At 40.1% G+C, this 20,419-nt stretch overlaps 2 protein-coding genes across 2 annotated transcripts; both read right to left on the bottom strand.

Annotated features, from left to right (window-relative positions):
• Nucleotides 1-8,339: 8,339 nt before the first annotated feature.
• Nucleotides 8,340-17,317, bottom strand: LOC148153521 (uncharacterized). The gene is made up of 5 exons (XM_088001333.1): nucleotides 17,107-17,317; nucleotides 16,921-17,014; nucleotides 16,035-16,488; nucleotides 8,918-9,077; nucleotides 8,340-8,566 (listed from the first exon to the last, which is right to left on the bottom strand). Exons 1-5 carry the CDS (start codon nucleotides 17,315-17,317, stop codon nucleotides 8,388-8,390), a joined length of 1,098 nt encoding a protein of 365 aa, XP_087857459.1. The 3' UTR covers nucleotides 8,340-8,387.
• A 23-nt stretch (nucleotides 17,318-17,340) lies between these two features.
• LOC148153520 (uncharacterized) lies at nucleotides 17,341-19,362 on the bottom strand. The gene has a single exon (XM_088001660.1). It carries the CDS (start codon nucleotides 19,360-19,362, stop codon nucleotides 17,341-17,343), a length of 2,022 nt encoding a protein of 673 aa, XP_087857786.1.
• Between the last annotated feature and the right edge of the window lie 1,057 nt (nucleotides 19,363-20,419).

Genomic DNA, 20,419 nt, shown 5'->3' with positions numbered 1-20,419 from the left:
TCTTATTATCTTAGCTCAAACTACACAAGAATGATCAATGCTGTAGGAAATCTTCAGTCATGTAGTGGCCTTTATTCATTACTAGTTCAACAGCAAGAAGGGCAGAAAGTTACCTACCTGTGGTTTCACATAGCTTCTGACGTTCATTGGTTCTTAGAGCTAAGTCATCGAAATAAGTTTCAGTGTTAATATCTGTATTTTATCATTGATAGCAAGAGTTGTCATATTTACCTTTTTATATATGTGAGAAGGATAATCTTAAATTGTATTCTGGGATTTAAGCACGAGAGCCTTACTCTTGTGCTTCTGTGACTGGACTTGGTGTTTGGATTTTGTATTATAACCTATAAATTAATCTAAGTTCTGCTTCCATCTTCATAGATCCGTGTTCAACACATCCAGTTATGACAGAAGAGTATTAGAAACATGGATCCAACAGGACTGCACACCTCACTGGATGTTTTTGAAGCAGCAAACTGTGAGGACATTTATAGACACTGTGGCTTCATGCCATGGAGATGACTGGAGGTTGCAGCTGACTGCAGGTTCTTGTTGTGGGCATGCTGTCTCTGATACCCTTTCTGGGGTTGGTTAAGCTGCTGGAGGAGGAAGTTATTGATCACCTGGCTGTGTTAACACAACACTGAACACATTTCCCTGTTCTCAATGTCAGGAATCACTAAAGACCCAGAACTCTGAGACACCTCTGGGTCTCACTTCCACAACTCAACTCACAAGCCCTGACTCTCAGCTGCTTCAGCCTCAAAAGTCCAGCCTAGAGAAGTGGAGTGAGACATTGGCTCACACTAAAGGTAGAAAGGAGGCAGCAGTGGAAGGTGTTGACCCTCAGCCCGGTTTTGGACAGATGGTAGAATGAGTGGCTGTGACCTAACATGCTTTCTAAAGTTTAAATTTCATTGCAACATGCAACTATCCATGCATGTTTTTGTTTCTTTTTTACTGATCCTACTTTATTTTAACCAGTTTTATGCCCGATGAAAGACACATCAAGACTTATTTCCTCTCACATGCAGGGCATCATTAAGAACAGTCATTGGTTTATAAATAAAAAATAAGAAAAACAAATAGAAAGGAGGGAAAAAACAGAAGTGGGGGAAACGCAGACAGCGGGTGAGAGGCATGATAATCATGTGATTTATCCTTGCTGAACTGTGGCAGTCATAGCATAATTAAACATGAAAAGCTAAATTTTTGGTAGTGCGTACAGAATCCTCATTAATTTAAAGCTGAGACATCCAGAGAGGAGGCCATTTCTAACCCACCCGCTGTGTCTCTTGTTGTCTTTTGTTCCTCCTTCCCTGCCTTCCGTTATGGAGCCTTAAAATGTATTTTACTCTCAGGGTTCTGTCAGCATGGACCACAGAGTCTGTGGGGAGGGAGGGAGAGGGGAGTAAGAGGAAGGGGAAGGATGAAAGGGGCTAAGTGAAATCCTCAGAGGAGTTTGAGATGGAAGGATAATATGTGAAAAAGAGAGAGTGTCAGTCTCATTAAGAAAAAGGGAGCTTCTCATTAAGACAGAGCTGTCTTGGTCTAATGTCCTGCATGATAGCCGCCCATTTGTTACCTAATAGCTCTGGCTGGTTAAAACTTGTGAGATCCATTTCCCATAATGGGAGGTAGCAGAGGTGATGGCTAGCAGAACGCCTCAGCGTCATTAACAATCAGCTAAACATGCTCTAATTGGCTGCTGTGTATTCTCATCTCTTCCTGCCCTACAACCAGCCTCCTTCCTCTGCAAAAACACTCTCAGCCGCAGACAAACTTGTCTCTGCTTTGATTTGTTTATGTGTTCTATTTGTTACACTCGCTTCTTTAAACTGTAAATCAGAAGAGTGGCGTAGCGTGGGGAGCTAATAACCTGCCTTGTACATCTGCCTTCATAAATTATGTAGCAAGCTTCGCTGCAGCCTTGTTGTCTGTCAGGCAGACGGCGTTGGTCTTGTCAGCACCCACCTCGCTACAAAAAGTTAGGGAACGGTTTCTCAGAGCAACTGGGAACCTGAAGTGGAGTGTGCGGTGGGTGGAAACTGTCAGTAAACACTGTAACCTTAAAAAAAAGTTGATCCAAAGAGGCAATTAAAAAACTTCCGACTAATGAGCAACTCTGTACTTTGCCTCCACTGATTCATCATCAGTCAAGTTGAATCAGTCTCAGTTTTGGGTGTGGAACAAAAGGAAAACAAGCACACAAACCTGATTGTTGTACATTGCCAATTAGATAGAAAGAAAAGGTTTATTAATTTAGTAACTACAAAGTTGTTGGATTTCCAATGGCTAACATTTGGCTTCTGTCTTTGTAAATTGAAAGTGTTAAAAATAAAGCAAACATAAAACAAAAACTAGATTTAAGGAGTTCTTGCTAGACATTTTTCACCTGAAAAAAACAAACAAAAAAACAAAATCAAAGCTGGCCCAAAAGGTGGCAGAAACATCAGTATTAAGGGCATTCTCTTTTTACTTGGTTAATGCCTCTGAGACGTGAATAAAGATTCAAATATCAAACAAAGGAAACAGAGCAAAAGCAAAGGGAGATCTGACAAGGAGGTGAGAAAACTATATGGCTTATAACTGCTGTGGAGATGATGGATGAATGAAACAATCAATGGAATGCAGAGCAGCTGTTTCAAAAAGCTGAGAAAAAATTAGTTGCGCAAAAAATGAAGCACAGGGTTCTAATAGGGCGCCAAAGCATCAAACTAAACAAAAACTAAAGAGTAACACCAAATTAAAAATCCAAACAAATGTTTAGAGAAGAATAAAAACCCTGTTAAAAAATCTCAAGACAAAGGAATAAACTGAGTACAAAACACAGAGAGGCGGAAACCAAAGAACAAAAAATGATCCAGAACTAAAACCAAGTGACAAAATCAAACTGTCCATGTTGTTTGTTCCTCAGATTCGTCGTTGTACAACAGTCTCAAAGGATTCTGATGGTTCTCTGTAATAGTCTTCATTTAATAGAGAATCCTTCTTTGCCCCATCATCTCCAAACCTTCTGGAACAGAGCCAGCCACACATATATTGTCTCCTAGCCTGACTGACACATCTAAAGTTTTGTGTGGACCTTACTTTTGATAATACTAAAAATAGAATTGACTTTTAGCTTTTGGATCAACTCAGCCCCAGAGCTAAACCAAGACCATTCGCTACAATCATCTCAAGCCTGCTGTCTGTGACTAACGCTCCAGCATGACGCCCAGAATCCACATCTATTACCCAGCACCAGGGTCAAGCTGTAGACTGGATCTTCATAGTGATTAGACCATCTTCCATGAATGATGTTTCTCCCCTGCAGGGTCTTATTCTCTATGCATCTCAGAGAGAGATCATGCCACAGCAGCTGCTCCTGAGCTGATGTGTTATTGTACTCCAGGTCAGGATGTTATCTGCCCCCCCACAGTGTTACAGAATCTCTGTACTTGAACTTGAACTGTTTCTTATTATTTTTTTCCTCAACCTCTGTTCTTTAGACAAAGGATTCTGAATATTATTTATAATATCCAAGCCTCATCCATCCATCTCCAAAGAACACTTCATCAAGACCAGACACCAGAATCTGGATCATCTCAAGAACTCCCTGCAAGAGATCAAATCAGAGGACTGTCAATTAAAACAGTTTGTTGTGATCTGTGTTTTTCTGTGTAGTTATTTTGAGATTTTCTGTGTTTAGTCCTGTCCTCCCTGTTGATTGATCCCAGCTGTGTTTGGTTTCCTGATTACCCTCCTCATGTATTTAAGTCCACCTGTTGTCTATTGCCCCTTTTCCACCGGCTCTACTCGGCCGGCTCGCTTTAAATGCGTTCCCACCAGCCCTTTTCAACGGGGCTCGCCTTGCTTTTTAGGGTCCTGCTTCAGAGCAGGGCCAGCCGGGCCGGCCCTGGTTTGGTAGGTGACGCAAGCTTCGCTGCTGTTCACTGATTGGCTGAGGGCGTGGACAAGACGGAGCAGCGGAGAGAGAAGAAAAATGAAGGCGCGACTTCTGAAACTCGCTGCAACACGGAAGTGATGGAAGATACAAACAAGCCGTTAACTAAAAAAGATGCCGGCTTTTTTCTTTGCTTCGGATTTCAATATTCAGCGGCATCTCGATGGAGCCGTGAGGAATGAGTCGTTTTTGTCAGTAGTGGAGCGAATGTAAAGCCTCGTTAGCCGGGAGCCGACGGAGCCCCACGGTGAACACCGACCAGACGCAGCTGACGCCGCTGCTGCTCTCCAGCCAGGTGAGCAGTTTGGAGATATATCTGTCTGGTTTTTACTACATTTAAGGTTGCATACATACAGTCATGGAAGACATTTAAAACACAAAGTCTGCTGTATTTTTATTGCTCAAACACAACATGAGCATTTTCTGAAGACACTCGGTTGCACATTACAGTTCTAAATAACTCAATATTGTACAGCATTTTACCTTCGCTTGTTTCTTATCTTTGCGTGAATCTACGTGCTTCGATTGTTTCTCATTTTGCTGTTGCATCTGAGTTTCCCCCGTTGTGAGATAATAAAACATGTTATATGACATCCTATTATTGTAAAATGGCTAGATATCAGTTCTCTAATCAAATTATGAATTAGTAATTGTAGAATGAGCAATAAACCTGAAGAAAACGATGGTGGTATTTTATCCATGGCTGTATGCATGCATAGGTCTAAAACTTACAAGTAATTACATTTTGTCTTTAATTTACACTATTCCAGTTATTTATAATTCTGTATGGCTGGATGGTAAAAAAAAAAGTGTTTGCATGTATATATAAAGTAACATGTCTGTTTTAAATAATTCCTTATGTGTAACTTCCACATTAGTAACTGTTATTTATCTACATTTATGTGCTATAAGCTATAACATCTGATTACTTTTCCCAGGGAGCAGGAGAGCAACATGGCTGACATGATGGAGAACGATGAGGAGAACCATCAGAACAACAGGATCTCCTTCAGGAGGAAGCAGCTACCAGCAGAGATGGCAGAGCTCCATGGAGAGTTGAGACAAACAGAAAAATAAAAGTTGTTCTCTCAGTGAACAAAGTCTCTATTTCTGCTCACTCCACACATTATACTGTAGTTTATATGGCATCAAACTCCTAATACAATCCTCCCAAAATGTGAGGAGCTTTAGCCAGAGTGAAAATAACATATTATATAAATATTTCATTGAACTTAACATTGTAGATTACCAATGAAGCCATCCGAAACTGAATACGTTATTCAGCAAACCAAACATTTTGACATTATTATCAGGGTTGCTATTAACAAGAACCCTAAATACAAATCATGTTAGTTTCTAGTTTATACATCATCATTCTATCCACTCACTGTTTATCTGTCTTCCTGCAGAATCTTCAATGTAAGAAAGGGAGAAAATGTGTCCAAAACCTGTAACCTTAATTAGTGATAAATAAGACTGAGTTTAAACTTTTAATTCTTAAGTATCCAAAATGTGAAAACATGGAACTAGAACCAGTAAGATTGGAAGGAATGTGGTTTTATTTGTTCTCAGTATACCTTGGACATCAGGTGAATCATAATTAAACGTATTGAGAAGTTAAAAACAGACACATTTTTTTTTATCAGAAATGTTTCATCAGCATATTGAGCTCATGTGATTCCTGCTCCAGAAAGGTGAAGGTCTCTGGACATCCTGAAGGTAAACACCGACCAGCAGTCAGGAAGACGGACACTGATGAGATCCTACAACCCAAAGGCTGCAGAAGAACCACGATGGTCTGCGGCGGCAGTTTACCAACATGAAAACACATTGAAATATATGATGAATTAATTCTGATATTTGTAAGTTATTTGCAACACCCTGACTAAAATAAGCTCATGTATATTCGGCACTATTACAAGTTTTATCGTAGTTTAATACAAAAATCATCGTTAGCTTACCTGAACCGTCTGAGCCACCTGCTTTCCTCCCGCTGTCACATTTTCTTTTAGTCTCAGAAAAATCGGAATCAGGCTATAAAAAATAGCTCAGCTCTCTCTTCTTGTTTTGTATCAGAAAACCAACAACTCGCGTTAGGTCGCATGTAACGAAGCACAGCACGTAGCTGCTGGTGGCGGGGCGCTACACCCCCCCGCCACCAGGAGGCGGTACCCTGCAACAGAGCCAAGTGGGCCGGTGGACACGCAGTCACTCCGAAACAGAGCCGAGCCGAGCCGGGTTGTTGAAGTAGAGCCGGTGGAAAAGGGGCATTTGTCTCTTGTCGGGTCCTCGTCTAATGTCCTTCCATCTGTTTCAAGCGCTACCTGTATTTATGAGTTTGTTCCCGATTCTTTATTAAAACAGTGACGTACGGTCAGGGGAGGCAGGTGAGTCATGGAAAAATAATATATAATAATAAAATAATTTATATTGCTATTTTCACCCTGTGGTTTGTACTATAAAGTATCTATTTTTTACTTAGCTTAACCAATTCTGATTAGTTTTTCTTCAAAATTGCTGGATTTTCCCATTTTCCCATTCAAATGCTCAGAAGCGAAGCTGGTGAGGCAGCAGTGAACTGAGCCTCACCTGGACTGATCAACTTCTCGCCAACTGCACTGGCTGCCATTCTATGGGAGCAAGTTCGTCCTGTTTGTACGCCGGCAATAAAATAGCTAAAAAACATTTAATATATGGACTGATTTTTCATAATTTAGCTTATGTATATAATGTACAGTGTTTTTTGTCACCAACTGTGTGTGTATCGTGTTTTGTGTGCGGAGGAGCGATCAAAGAACAGACTCGAGGTGAGGCAGGCAGTTCTCTTGCCTCATCGCTGGGGGCGCTCATGATCCCAGATATTGTGACTCCACAACTGCAGAGTAACAGACAGCGAGCTAGCCATGGAGCTAGCCACACAGTAAATAAGTAAAGTACAGCGATATATTTGTTTTCTCCTCTCTTCTAACGTCAACATGAAAGACTACATTTCTACACTTAAACAGTTTTCTAAAGTGGATTTTCAATTGAAGCAGGAGATAATAACTAAGGAAGACCAACACCGGAGCTGAAAGTTTTGCTTCCAGACAGTTTTATGATTTTCACAGTAGAAAAGACATGCCGCGGATAGACGCGGGTTTGGATGAACGGATATTTTTGTGCAGAATTAGCAGTGCATGGATTTCATTGATAGATAAAGGTAAGACAGCAATGAGATGTTTTTTTTGTTGTTTTTTTCATGAAATGTGCGTTTTGTGGGCTAATGTTTGTCTAAATAATTCAGTAAAGTAGAAGCGGTAGCTAATCTACCACAGCAATTATTTATTAATAAAACATTAATCCTAAAACGTCCTACAACAACAGACTAAATGTTCTGTTCTGTGTGCAAAATTCTTGAATGTTTTTTGGTGTTAAATCCTCAAACATCCCAGCCAGCATACCCATGTGGGCCCCATATGGGATAAAAGAGGGCTGCCAATATGGGCCCCAAATGGGTTTGTCCGCGGGTTCCATGGTGGCCCCACATGGGTTTGCCCAGGTAATTTAAATGGGTGCTGACTGGGTTTTGAGTGGGGCTCAGATGGGTAACTTACATGAGGCCCATCTGTGGTGAGGGTGCATTCAGGATTATTTACCTGTGTCCCAAATGGGTCTAAACTGGGCTAGCATGGGTAACAACTGTGTATTTCCACATTTTCCATGGACCCATAGCTGTAGCCCATATGGGTTTAACAAGCCCTGAGTGGGTTTTCAGTGGGAGCCATTCCTGTAGGAACAATGGGGTCTTTTTCTCACAAGTGAATTACATTCATAGATATGCAATCTTAACAAACCAAAGTACTAAATGCTTTAGCACAAAACTTGTGTGTGTGTGTGTGTATATATATATATATATATATATATATATATATATATATATATATATGAAAAAGAGATGAAAAATTTATTTTGGTTAAGGCTTTTATTTAGTAATTTGAAGTTTTTTTTTAAAACTCTTCAATTAAAAGAACTTTAACATGGAGGAAATGATGCCAGAACAAGAAATGCAGTGGTAAAAAAATCTACAAAATTATTCATATGGCATATGAAAACAGAAACTAGTGTACTATAACATTTATTAACGTATATCTGTATAACAAATGTATAAACATATCTATATAACTAGATAGAACATATCTAGATAACTATATCTAATTATGTAGATGACTAGTTATGTATCTATATATATATATATATATATATATATATATATATATATATATATATATATATATATATATACACAGATCTATATACCTAGATATATAGATCTATAGCTAGATATACAACTATATCTAGACATGTAGACATATATATATTACACAAAACTATACAACTCTTTCACACTGTTTTTGGCAAACATTTTTATAACTTATATGCCACACTTCAAAGCTCTTGTACGTCACTGCAACTGTCCATCTTGGAAGACCTGCCCACCTGAATCCGAGCTGGCAGCCTCCCTAGTCGTTCTAGCCTTTCTGTTTCCACCACGGTCACGGGCTCCAGTAAACCACTTTGAGAGTGCCTTTTCCACATCTTTGTGTGTGACTCCGTGGAGGGATGCATTTCTTTTAAGTGCCCCTAAATATCAAGCAAAAGTAGAAATTGCATTAGTGTTTTACTTTTAGTACATTGTAACATTAATGAGATCTGCATCTTCCCCTTTATGGGTCAAAAATGCTTGCAGAGATCTTCCAAAATTAAAGCACTCTCGAGTCATTATTATGTACACATTAGAGGTGTGCCAATCGATCGGCCACCAATCATAATCAGCCGATTTCCGTGAATAAGAGTATGATCGGTGAATGCCAATCACAATCACTTGTATCTTTTTAACCTAAAGATTACTAAAAATAAATAAAAGGCGTATGACAACCAAAATAAATTAACAGATGTATAAGAAAAAAAGTGAATATAAAAACTGATCTTTACCATATACAACATCAAAGAGACGCAGGTCCCGGAACTTGTGCTTCCCATGTCGCCCAAAAAGGTTGAACTGGAATGCCAATTCATGGGACATGAGGAATCGCATTGCTCGTCGTACTGCGTCATCCAAGGATGCTCCTCCAATTTCTGCAACCATGGCAACCTAAAGTATAATGACAATTGCAAAACAACATTTTAAAATCAGGATACAACATTTTAAAATCAATCAACACATTTAGTTGTTGATTGATTTGTTATCGTTTCACACATATATAGCTTATACGTTTACTTTTATACATGGACAAAATGTCAATTGTTAATGTATGTATCAATTTAAGCAACAATAAATTTTGCTGGTAAATACATTTCCAGAAGTTACTGTGATTAAATGTTTTGAGACCATTTTCAAATAATATATGTCGAGAAAAGTCGAGCTCATCCCACTTCCCCATGCTGGAGATTTTAGTTTAATAATAACAATAAATAAAGTTATCTTTAAAACTGATTACACAGGTGACATCAAGACCCAACAGTAGAGTCAGACGGTAATAAAATTAATCTGGTTGTGTGTGTTGTTATTGTGTCCTGCTTTAATTCTACTTTTTTCTATTTAATCATAAAAAAATCATAGTCTGACAGAAGGAGAGTTATGAAACAGGAAAAGCAGGTTTCCTGGAAAAAGAGGAAGTTTCCAGCCTGCAGTGATTAAAATAGTTCAGACTGCTCATTTTGGGCATTAAAGGTTTAAAGAATAAAATCTAAACATTTTGAGTAATTGGATAAAACCCAGAGTAAAATACTTGAATTAATAATGATAACTTATAATTAAGCTAATAATTAATATTGGTTGATGTTGGTTTGATTATAAGAATATTTAACACTTACTCTTACACTTATGGAAGTACTTAAAGGTGAAACAAGTAACTGTAACATGGTGTCAAATGATTAGAATAATGAATTATTCTTGGTTTCTTTTCAGAAATGTCTGTAATAACACATTATGATTATAAGAGTAACTAATAAGTAATGGTTATTATAATATAAGTGAATGCTAAACCAGATAAACTAAAAGGTTATAAATGTGATTTTGACATTGAACTTGAAATGTGGTGAAATGTGTAACTGTAACTAAAGGTCACTGATGTTGTGTTAGAGGTAGATGGTAGGTGAAGGGTCAGGTGGAAAGAGGAACTGATGGGAGAGCGGAGGTGTCCAACGCCTTATTGCTAAACTTCAACTTTCCTAAGAGAAGGTTAGACACAAGAGGACTGTTGAGCAACCTGGGACACTGGTACAGACATCAGGTCATGTCCAAAGATGGTGATGAATATGAGATTATCGGTCCAAGCAGTCAGCCAATGAGACAAAGCTAGCCAATGCAAATGCACCAAAAGGGTGGGTATATCCTATATAAGGTGAGTGCAAAGAGGAGTCTTTGGTTGGATCCTTCAGGCAGCTTCGAGCCAAGATCGAGATGGACAAAGAACTCTGCAGCTGAAGAAGAGCCGGGGCCACAGAGCCGAAGACTGCTCTGCACATGGGGACCAACCCGTTAGCCCCGCAACATGTGGCTTCAAATTGCACTTTTCTCAGCTGGGTTCGAGACCCCAAAGACAAAGACCAAGGCAAAGATGAAGATAAAGACAAAGACAAAGAACAAAGGCAAAGAGGAAGAACTGGTGTGTTCCTTCCATGAGACCAGCTCGTCTACATCTCGAAGGACCAGAAAGATCGTGAGACGAGGAGAAAGGAGCTACAGAGCTGCAAGACAAGAAGGAGAGGGCCGCTATGAGCATGAGGAAGTCACCCTGAGGCCCGAGACCTGCCGCTCTGACTCAGTACTCTTCCTGTACTGGGAGCCTCCTGCTGCTGCAACGCCTTTTTCATCATCAGGCCAGTTCTGGGGTTCAAAATGCCAAACTCCGTCCGTCTCTCTCAAAGTTTTTCTTTTTTAGTTCACAGTGTCAGCATTAGGGAAAGATAGGCTAGATTATTGATTTTACTTATTTGATTATTTCTGCTACTGATTTAAGCTGTACTGACCCTTGCAAAACTGCCTTACTAATAAAATAATTAGCATTAAGAAAATCTAAAAGATGTTGTGGACATTCAGTTAATGAGTCACCTTAAAGTTCTTTGATGGTTGTAAAATAGCTATGAAGTTTGATTCTGGGAGGAGAAAGTGGAAAATGTTTTATAGGTTGCTTTTGGCCAAAACTAAAACAACACCCTTGGGACTCGCCCGAGTCACTAAAACCAACCTGGTTCAATAACAAGTGCAAGTTGTAATAAGAGAAAGAGCGACCGTTAACAGGTGTGCTCTGTGAAACTAGCTGATTCCGGGCTGCTTTATCTGGCTAATTCACAGAGTGAAAAAGGGTGGGACATCTGGATGGAGGTCGTTAGAAACCAGGCTAGTCTTTCTCGCACCCAGCTTAAACAGAGTTTACTTCAGTTCTGGGTAGGGTAAATCTCGGCAGATTTAGGAAACTCAATTCACCCGTTAGACGGAGAGCTGGGAGCAACATCTCCCTCCTCTCAGAAGAGGAAGTAGAGAGAGAGAAGGGGGGGGGGGGGGTGTTGTGCAACAACAAGGTGGCGCCCAACGTGGGGCACCGCCCCTTGAGAAGAGGTGGGCCCATTTCAATTGAGTAGGAAGGACCTACGTTAACCAAGTCAGTAAAAACAGAGAGGCGAGTATCTGAATAGCTCACTTGGAGGCTAGCTCTTAAGGAATAGAGTTAGTGGTGACTGATCCGGCTGTCAGTCACAACCCTCGCAGTAACTGTATGGCATGCAGGTGAGGGAGAGCTTCTGCTGAGGATAGACGCGAGTGTCCAGACGAGAAGCTAGTAGCCATAGCCTGGACCCATCCCTGCTCGAAGGCTAAAGAGAGGCTTTGGGGGAAAGGCGACTCGAAGACAAAGACAATCATGGATAAAGGAAAAGAAGAAGAAGAAGAAGGATCAAAACTCCAGCAAACGTCAAAAGCAGAGCAGGAGAGAAGATGAAGATCGATCCCTGTCTAGATCCCTGTTCCAGTCAGCCCCAGTGAGAGTGATTCTGTGTGGAGAGGGATTTGAGACATGGACTCGAGTGAATCAAAGGAAGGTTGTCTTTGCTGGAATCGAGAAGTGGGACAGTTCTCCCAGAGGAAGGGAGGTCCCAGAAGAGTACGGGGACGAGGTCGTGCGGAGCGTGCATGGGGCCCTAGGACATGCAGGCGTGCGATCCACCCGTAAGGAGCTGGTGGAACAAGACCTTTGGACGTCCCTTCAGACCGTCCGATGCAGCTGTGAGACTGTGAGTATGTGGTCCATACGCAGGGCTCTCAGGGCAGCGGATGGAAGGGTTGTTCATCAAAGAGCACATTACCCAGGGCTTTAGTCTGCATGGATGTAGCAGACCCCATGGATAACAGAAAAGAGAGGTCAGGAGTACCTCTTGGTGCTGATGGACATGATGTAACAGTGACAGCTGTAGAAGAGTAGGTCTTCCCCTGCAGAGAAACTCCGTTCACGTCACGGAAAGCAGGAGGGCGGAGGCGCTTCTCCTTTTGGCCCAGAGAGGGAAAGGGGAAGTTGCGGTTTGCAGTGTCATTGAAAACAGGGCAGAAAGTTTGGATTAAAGCTCAAGATTGGCCTGCAACAACGGTGATCAAGCTGAAATTCAATGGAAAGAATTTTGTGAAGCAAGTACTGCACTGCAAAACAGTACTATTAATGAGGAAAGGGGTCCACAAGGTCAGTGCTCAAGCCAGTTCTTAGCTAAAGCGAACCAGAACATTGCAAGAATCAAGCAACATGCCATCATGTGTTAGATTTTCCACTATTACAGGATGATTGCCATTCAAAGAACAACTTCAAGGCTTTGACTGGGAGGGCCCTGAAGAAATTGGATTATGCTAAAGAAGAACTCCTGTCACAAACGGATGGATTAAACTGGAAAAGGGACTGAAGTCGTGAGGAAGGAGTGGCATCATAGAGAACCACAAAGATCATCCTGCAACAAAGTATTGAACACCTGGAAGGGGAAGGGTCAACAGTTTCCTCCCAGGACCTGAACAACTTCTGATGCCTCCGACAACTCCAGTACCCCTTGATGACCTCCAGCGACGGAAAAGGATTACGATTGTGGATAAAGCATCCTGCTGCTTATGCTTTTTGTGTTGTTCTGCTGAACTTCCAGATTTTTTTTTTTGGAGGCTTTCTGCCTCAGCCCGTCAGCTCATCAACCTGTCCCTAAGGATATTCCACATCCTGAAGAACCGACAGTTCATCCAGCTGAGGATCAGAGCGACCTGGGTTCTCTTCGACATTCGTCACTTCCTGGGAGGCATCAAAACTCCAAGGAGGGGGTGTCAAAGAGCAGTGGAGTTTTGAGACTCTGCATCTTCACATCACAAGCTGCTGTGGCCTTGGTGACGACTGAGGATCTGCATCTTCACATCACAAGCTGCTGAGTCCTTTGTGACGACTGAGAATCTGCATCTTCACATCCCAGAGGACCATCTTCTCTTTCCAGGGGATGACGACGCAGACCTGAAGGAGGGTGTTGGGTTCCCAGCATGTGAAAGGTCCGACCTCGAGGAGGGGGTGTCGAGAAAAGTCGAGCTCATCCCACTTCCCCATGCTGGAGATTTTAGTTTAATAATAACAATAAATAAAGTTATCTTTAAAACTGATTACACAGGTGACATCAAGACCCAACAGTAGAGTCAGACGGTAATAAAATTAATCTGGTTGTGTGTGTTGTTATTGTGTCCTGCTTTAATTCTACTTTTTTCTATTTAATCATAAAAAAATCATAGTCTGACAGAAGGAGAGTTATGAAACAGGAAAAGCAGGTTTCCTGGAAAAAGAGGAAGTTTCCAGCCTGCAGTGATTAAAATAGTTCAGACTGCTCATTTTGGGCATTAAAGGTTTAAAGAATAAAATCTAAACATTTTGAGTAATTGGATAAAACCCAGAGTAAAATACTTGAATTAATAATGATAACTTATAATTAAGCTAATAATTAATATTGGTTGATGTTGGTTTGATTATAAGAATATTTAACACTTACTCTTACACTTATGGAAGTACTTAAAGGTGAAACAAGTAACTGTAACATGGTGTCAAATGATTAGAATAATGAATTATTCTTGGTTTCTTTTCAGAAATGTCTGTAATAACACATTATGATTATAAGAGTAACTAATAAGTAATGGTTATTATAATATAAGTGAATGCTAAACCAGATAAACTAAAAGGTTATAAATGTGATTTTGACATTGAACTTGAAATGTGGTGAAATGTGTAACTGTAACTAAAGGTCACTGATGTTGTGTTAGAGGTAGATGGTAGGTGAAGGGTCAGGTGGAAAGAGGAACTGATGGGAGAGCGGAGGTGTCCAACGCCTTATTGCTAAACTTCAACTTTCCTAAGAGAAGGTTAGACACAAGAGGACTGTTGAGCAACCTGGGACACTGGTACAGACATCAGGTCATGTCCAAAGATGGTGATGAATATGAGATTATCGGTCCAAGCAGTCAGCCAATGAGACAAAGCTAGCCAATGCAAATGCACCAAAAGGGTGGGTATATCCTATATAAGGTGAGTGCAAAGAGGAGTCTTTGGTTGGATCCTTCAGGCAGCTTCGAGCCAAGATCGAGATGGACAAAGAACTCTGCAGCTGAAGAAGAGCCGGGGCCACAGAGCCGAAGACTGCTCTGCACATGGGGACCAACCCGTTAGCCCCGCAACATGTGGCTTCAAATTGCACTTTTCTCAGCTGGGTTCGAGACCCCAAAGACAAAGACCAAGGCAAAGATGAAGATAAAGACAAAGACAAAGAACAAAGGCAAAGAGGAAGAACTGGTGTGTTCCTTCCATGAGACCAGCTCGTCTACATCTCGAAGGACCAGAAAGATCGTGAGACGAGGAGAAAGGAGCTACAGAGCTGCAAGACAAGAAGGAGAGGGCCGCTACGAGCATGAGGAAGTCACCCTGAGGCCCGAGATCTGCCGCTCTGACTCAGTACTCTTCCTGTACTGGGAGCCTCCTGCTGCTGCAACGCCTTTTTCATCATCAGGCCAGTTCTGGGGTTCAAAATGCCAAACTCCGTCCGTCTCTCTCAAAGTTTTTCTTTTTTAGTTCACAGTGTCAGCATTAGGGAAAGATAGGCTAGATTATTGATTTTACTTATTTGATTATTTCTGCTACTGATTTAAGCTGTACTGACCCTTGCAAAACTGCCTTACTAATAAAATAATTAGCATTAAGAAAATCTAAAAGATGTTGTGGACATTCAGTTAATGAGTCACCTTAAAGTTCTTTGATGGTTGTAAAATAGCTATGAAGTTTGATTCTGGGAGGAGAAAGTGGAAAATGTTTTATAGGTTGCTTTTGGCCAAAACTAAAACAACACCCTTGGGACTCGCCCGAGTCACTAAAACCAACCTGGTTCAATAACAAGTGCAAGTTGTAATAAGAGAAAGAGCGACCGTTAACAGGTGTGCTCTGTGAAACTAGCTGATTCTGGGCTGCTTTATCTGGCTAATTCACAGAGTGAAAAAGGGTGGGACATCTGGATGGAGGTCGTTAGAAACCAGGCTAGTCTTTCTCGCACCCAGCTTAAACAGAGTTTACTTCAGTTCTGGGTAGGGTAAATCTCGGCAGATTTAGGAAACTCAATTCACCCGTTAGACGGAGAGCTGGGAGCAACATCTCCCTCCTCTCAGAAGAGGAAGTAGAGAGAGAGAAGGGGGGGGGGGGTGTTGTGCAACAACATATAGTAGTAAATAATGCAAGAACACATTCTCAAAGATTGTTCAACTTTAAATTCTAATGAACAATGAACACTGCAACTGGAAGACAATTTCAATAGCCAAAATAAACAAAGCAACACAATTAAATAAAATGAATTGTGAAGTCTTTGTAAGCAAATGTGTACTTCAGAAAATGGCTAGTTGAGACCCAAACACCAGACTGAATACTTGTCAAGCAATTCTTGGTAGAAACAGAAAAATGATAAATCATGAAAATTATTTGTTTTAATTTATCATGTGGTTAGTTGATTATTTGCTTACTGCAATTGGCCTAATTTAATGTTCATTTTAAGGAACAAAATTTTTACTTACAACTCCAGACATGAAGTCTGAGTCACTCAGCTTTTCATTCATGCCCAGGACATCATTGATTGTACACATTGGCAAAACGGCTCCCTCAGGCGGTTCAGCCAGTGGTGAAGCATTTTTCTGTCTCAGTAAGGTATTCAGCAACTGTCCATGTACTTTTTGAGTTTCTTTGACCTCCTCAAGGAGCATAACCAGTCGTGTAAACATAGCCTCTCCCAAGCTGGAGCTGCTCCTGCTCAATGAAGTCCCAGGACTTGCAGAAAGACTTGCACTGGGGCTTCTCAGATTTGGAGTTGGTGCTGTGCTGGGGCTTCTCCTCCTGTGCCCACCGAGACTATACACTTTTGAGGCAGATCCAATTGTGCTAAGTTCCAAGGGAGGAGAAGGTGGAACTTCATTCTCCAAGGAGTCCACACTGTCTTCACTTGATGAAAATGTGCCCCATTTTTTGGAGGATCTGAAATGATAAATCAGAATTTAACTTGCAAAAGTGGTAAAAGTTGGTTTAAAAAAAGCTGAGGTCTAGTGAGCAATTTAACTAGGATTTATTTCAAGTTTATTGTGAGAGATACAAAAATAAGATCTAAACAAGATCCAAAGGATAAGAAAAAGCTACAGCTGAACCTATGAAAACCAATAGGGAAGAAAGTCAAGAAAATAGTAATTTAATTCATTTAATGTGGCAAAGTCTACAGTAAAGCTCACAAGCATTAGCATTTCATCTTGAGTAGTTTTCCATTCTTACAAATATGTTGTTCCTTTAAGCTCTGAAGGATTAGGAGGAAAAAGCAAAGCAATGAGAACCAAATGGAAAAAAGAATGGAGAGCAGCTCAAATGACAACTAGGAAGAAAGAGTTTTGTGTTACATATGTTCCTGTTCCACAGTACCTTTTACGACGCTTTTCTGGGATGTCATTATCCGTTTGCAGATCTGATGTTGCTTCTGCCTTCGCAAGCTTTCGTCGTGCTTCTACATAGTAGTCTTTAGAAAAAATTTTTAAAAAAAAGTATTAAAACATTTGTAAATCTAAAGCTCCTGTTTTCAAAATTTTCATATAAGTACATGTTTGTCACCTGCATTTCCAAGAACACGCACACAGCATATCTTCCATGAAGCATCTGGCTGTAGTTGTTGCTTTACTGCCTTAGTGACATTTATACCAAGGCCTGCTGGCCAGAAGCACTGAACCTTGTATTCGTCTGTAAACCAACATGATGGGATAATATCCACCAACTTCTTTCCCTCTGTTGACTCTTCACTGAATTCCACGATGCTGAAGGACATGCTGGAAGTTCATATTAAGTCAATTAGTGGTCATGTAACTGAGGAAAGACAACATGACCGTCCCGCAAAGGAAGGACTACCAGTTTTTTGGTCAGGCTTGTCACTGGTACACCATAAAGATGGTCAGAAAGTTGCATCACAGTTCTGATTCCTAGACAATATGAATCGATAGGGTATCTGCAGAAACAGTCTTGTTGTTCATAAAATTGACACACAGTGTACATGACTCCAGAAAACAACTGTATTATATTCCTTATTACAGCAACTTTGCCCTCAACATCAAAACAGTTGTCTCCCACGGAACATGATATGACATTTCCCTCATGTCTGTATTGCCTGAACTGCATGCGAGCAGGAAAGTCTGGGAGAGTTGGACCACATGAATGTGGAATTTGAGGTTTACTCCATCTTCCATCTTTTCCCAGAATGGGCTTTTCAGCTAACCGCCGGACGACTTGTTGGAGAGGGTTTTGGGGTCTCCGTACAAGTCGCTTCAATGTCCCAAGATAATTTTCAAAGGGAAAACATGAAATATTGTCCAAGGCACCATATTTTCTAGCATCATCTGCTAAATGTATGAGACAGTGGGTGTTGTAGACTAAGTGTTCTGTTCCATATACCTTTGCAAAATTGGAAACATAACACTTCAACAATTTTCCAGCATAGTCACAGTATTTACAGCACAAAACAGGACTGAGAAGAATTCTCATTGCTATTGAGAGCAACAGAAAGTTGTTGTACATTTGTGCTGATAGTCGTCCTTGAAGAACCACTGGGCCAGTGTACAACAGAAATTGTCTGAATTCTGTTGCCTTCCATTGACTGTATTCCATCAGTGACCGTGGTTTTCTAGAAAAATTTCTTGGAAGGTGACCTCTGACTGATTTCAAGTGATGCGAAATAATGGAAATGGCAACTGCAGACAGACGACACCTTAAAGGTCCTTTGATCCACAAACTTATAACTTTTTTAACATGTCCTAAACAAACTAGATGCATATAGTCAAGCACAAAGCTTGACACCATTCCTATGCCAAGCTGCTGCAAGGGTGAAACTCTATGATGGTGGTCTTCATCCGTCAAAAGTTCAAACGTTTCATCTGTTCGCAGAGGTGCTGTACAATCAGGAAACACAACCTTCTTATCCATGTAAATTCCATGCTCTGTACAGCGTTCACAGGAGCTGTAGCCAGAATGACTTTTGATACATTTCAAAAATGCACGAGCAGGTGCATCACAGATAAAGGCATCTGGAAGTGCAACATTAAAATGTTTTCCTCTGTAATTCAAACCCTCTTGAGTTACTGATTTCAGGTCTTCAATAAACTCTTTTAAGTATTTTGTGACACAGTCAGGCTTGGTCACACCTGCATACAAACCAATGATAACACCAGACTTTGGAAATTCCTTAATCATGGCCAAAATAGGCCACAACTCCATTTTTGAGCTTTTGAAGAGTGGTAAGCCATCAATGTTCACCCGGAGAGTTAACGTATCAACTGAAAGATGAGAGTCATTTAACAACTGTAAAGTTAGTGCCTTAGCCAGACCAAAATGATAGTAAATACCATGTCCCATTTCTTTCACTTCACAGGTTTTGGGAGTTGACAAAAGACTTCTAGAATCCTTGGGTAAATCCAAATTATAGTGCGCTAAAATATGTAGCAGCTCTGTCAATGCACTGTGTGAGATATTTCGATTTGCTGCCCAATCAGCGAGCTTAATTTTAAGTTCACATGTGGGATCAGTTTCTTCAGAGGTGCTGTTGAAATCCATTTCAATGTTACTGGCAGTACATGTTCTTCCAGCGACTGATTGTTCTTCATTTTCATCTTCGAATTCTGCATCAGATTCTTTTTCGTTTTCATTTAAATGAATCTCAAAGCTCCACTTTTCACTGGGAATCTGATTGTCCACTTCAGAAGCACAATCCAAATAAAAACATGTGCCACTTTTGACCTTGAAGTCTTCCAAAAACTTTAAATGCTCAGAAACTTTGGCTTTAATCCGTCTTCTTTTTGTACGAGTACTACAATAGTAATCCATTCTTTTAATTCTGTAAAACACAAACAAAGCACACTTTTAGATGGCTATTTACTAAAAATATGAGAGAACACTTGTCTAAAGTCTAAAATCTAATTTTGTCTTTGCCAAATACTTTTTTTTATTCAACAATAATTAATTAGAATAATTTTACTATTAAGGTATTTTATCTGTTAGTTGAAATTTAAAAGATGATAAGCAAGGACAAATTGAGTTTTCAGGATGTAAAATTGGTATGGAATTAAAATTAATATTTCACAAGAAGTGTCCCACCGATAAGACAACAGCCCTGAATCATAAAATAAACGCATGTATGTCTTAGGTGTCACTGTTTTTATGACACTGATACAACTGGTTATCCAGCACAGTTCTTATTAGTCAGTGCATTGCTCATTCAAATATTGGCAACAATTATATAAATAAAGTAATGGCTTCATTAAGTAGTTAATTAGCAAAATCTAGAAAATAACAAAATTTTGATTATACATTTAAAAATTGTTTCAAGATTGATTTGTTTCTTTTAGTCAAGGGATTTTTATTTTGAAAATTTACGACTTCCATGCCACTCTCACACACAGCACTGAGAAATATTCCATTTGTTTCTATGAATGGCTTTTTTCTACAGATTGCTTCATTTCTTCAGCCAAATTTGAAAGCACATTGACAAAATTACTGTTAAGCTCATATACAATAACTAGAGGTGTGCTGATCGATCTTGAGAGGTTTTATTTTGGCTCTGCATTATTTAGCCTCTTCAGAGCCTACATATGTTTTCAATCTGTTAAAGATAGTATTACAGATAGCAGTACAATTTGCACAATGCCTGTTTTGTTTTTTTTCTTGGAAAAAGTTATTAAAAACAAGTGTTATTAAATACCATTAATTTAATGGTGAATTAATTAATTCACCATTAAATTAAGGTGAATTCATGGTTCCTTTTTCCACATAAGGTAACAGTAGTGCTTATGATTAAAAAAAATAATAATTATGTGATCGGTATCGGTGATCGGCCCTCATGGGTGATCAGAATCGGAAGTAAAAAACCTGATCGGCACATCTC

Source organism: Poecilia mexicana, unplaced genomic scaffold (genome assembly GCF_051168715.1).
Source record: "Poecilia mexicana isolate PSO_F unplaced genomic scaffold, ASM5116871v1 scaffold_20, whole genome shotgun sequence".
NCBI lineage: Eukaryota > Metazoa > Chordata > Actinopteri > Cyprinodontiformes > Poeciliidae > Poecilia > Poecilia mexicana.
This window is presented reverse-complemented; position numbering and strand designations above follow the sequence as displayed.

Coding starts and splice junctions, on each gene's coding strand:
- LOC148153521 (XM_088001333.1), bottom strand. CDS start 17,317: ATGTCCTTCAGCATCGTGGAATTCAGTGAAGAGTCAACAGAGGGAAAG. Junction 17,015..17,106: donor GCGTGTTCTTGGAAATGCAG/GTGACAAACATG, acceptor TTTTTTCTAAAG/ACTACTATGTAGAAGCACGA. Junction 8,567..8,917: donor TCTCTTTGATGTTGTATATG/GTAAAGATCAGT, acceptor CTTGATATTTAG/GGGCACTTAAAAGAAATGCA.
- LOC148153520 (XM_088001660.1), bottom strand. CDS start 19,362: ATGGATTACTATTGTAGTACTCGTACAAAAAGAAGACGGATTAAAGCC.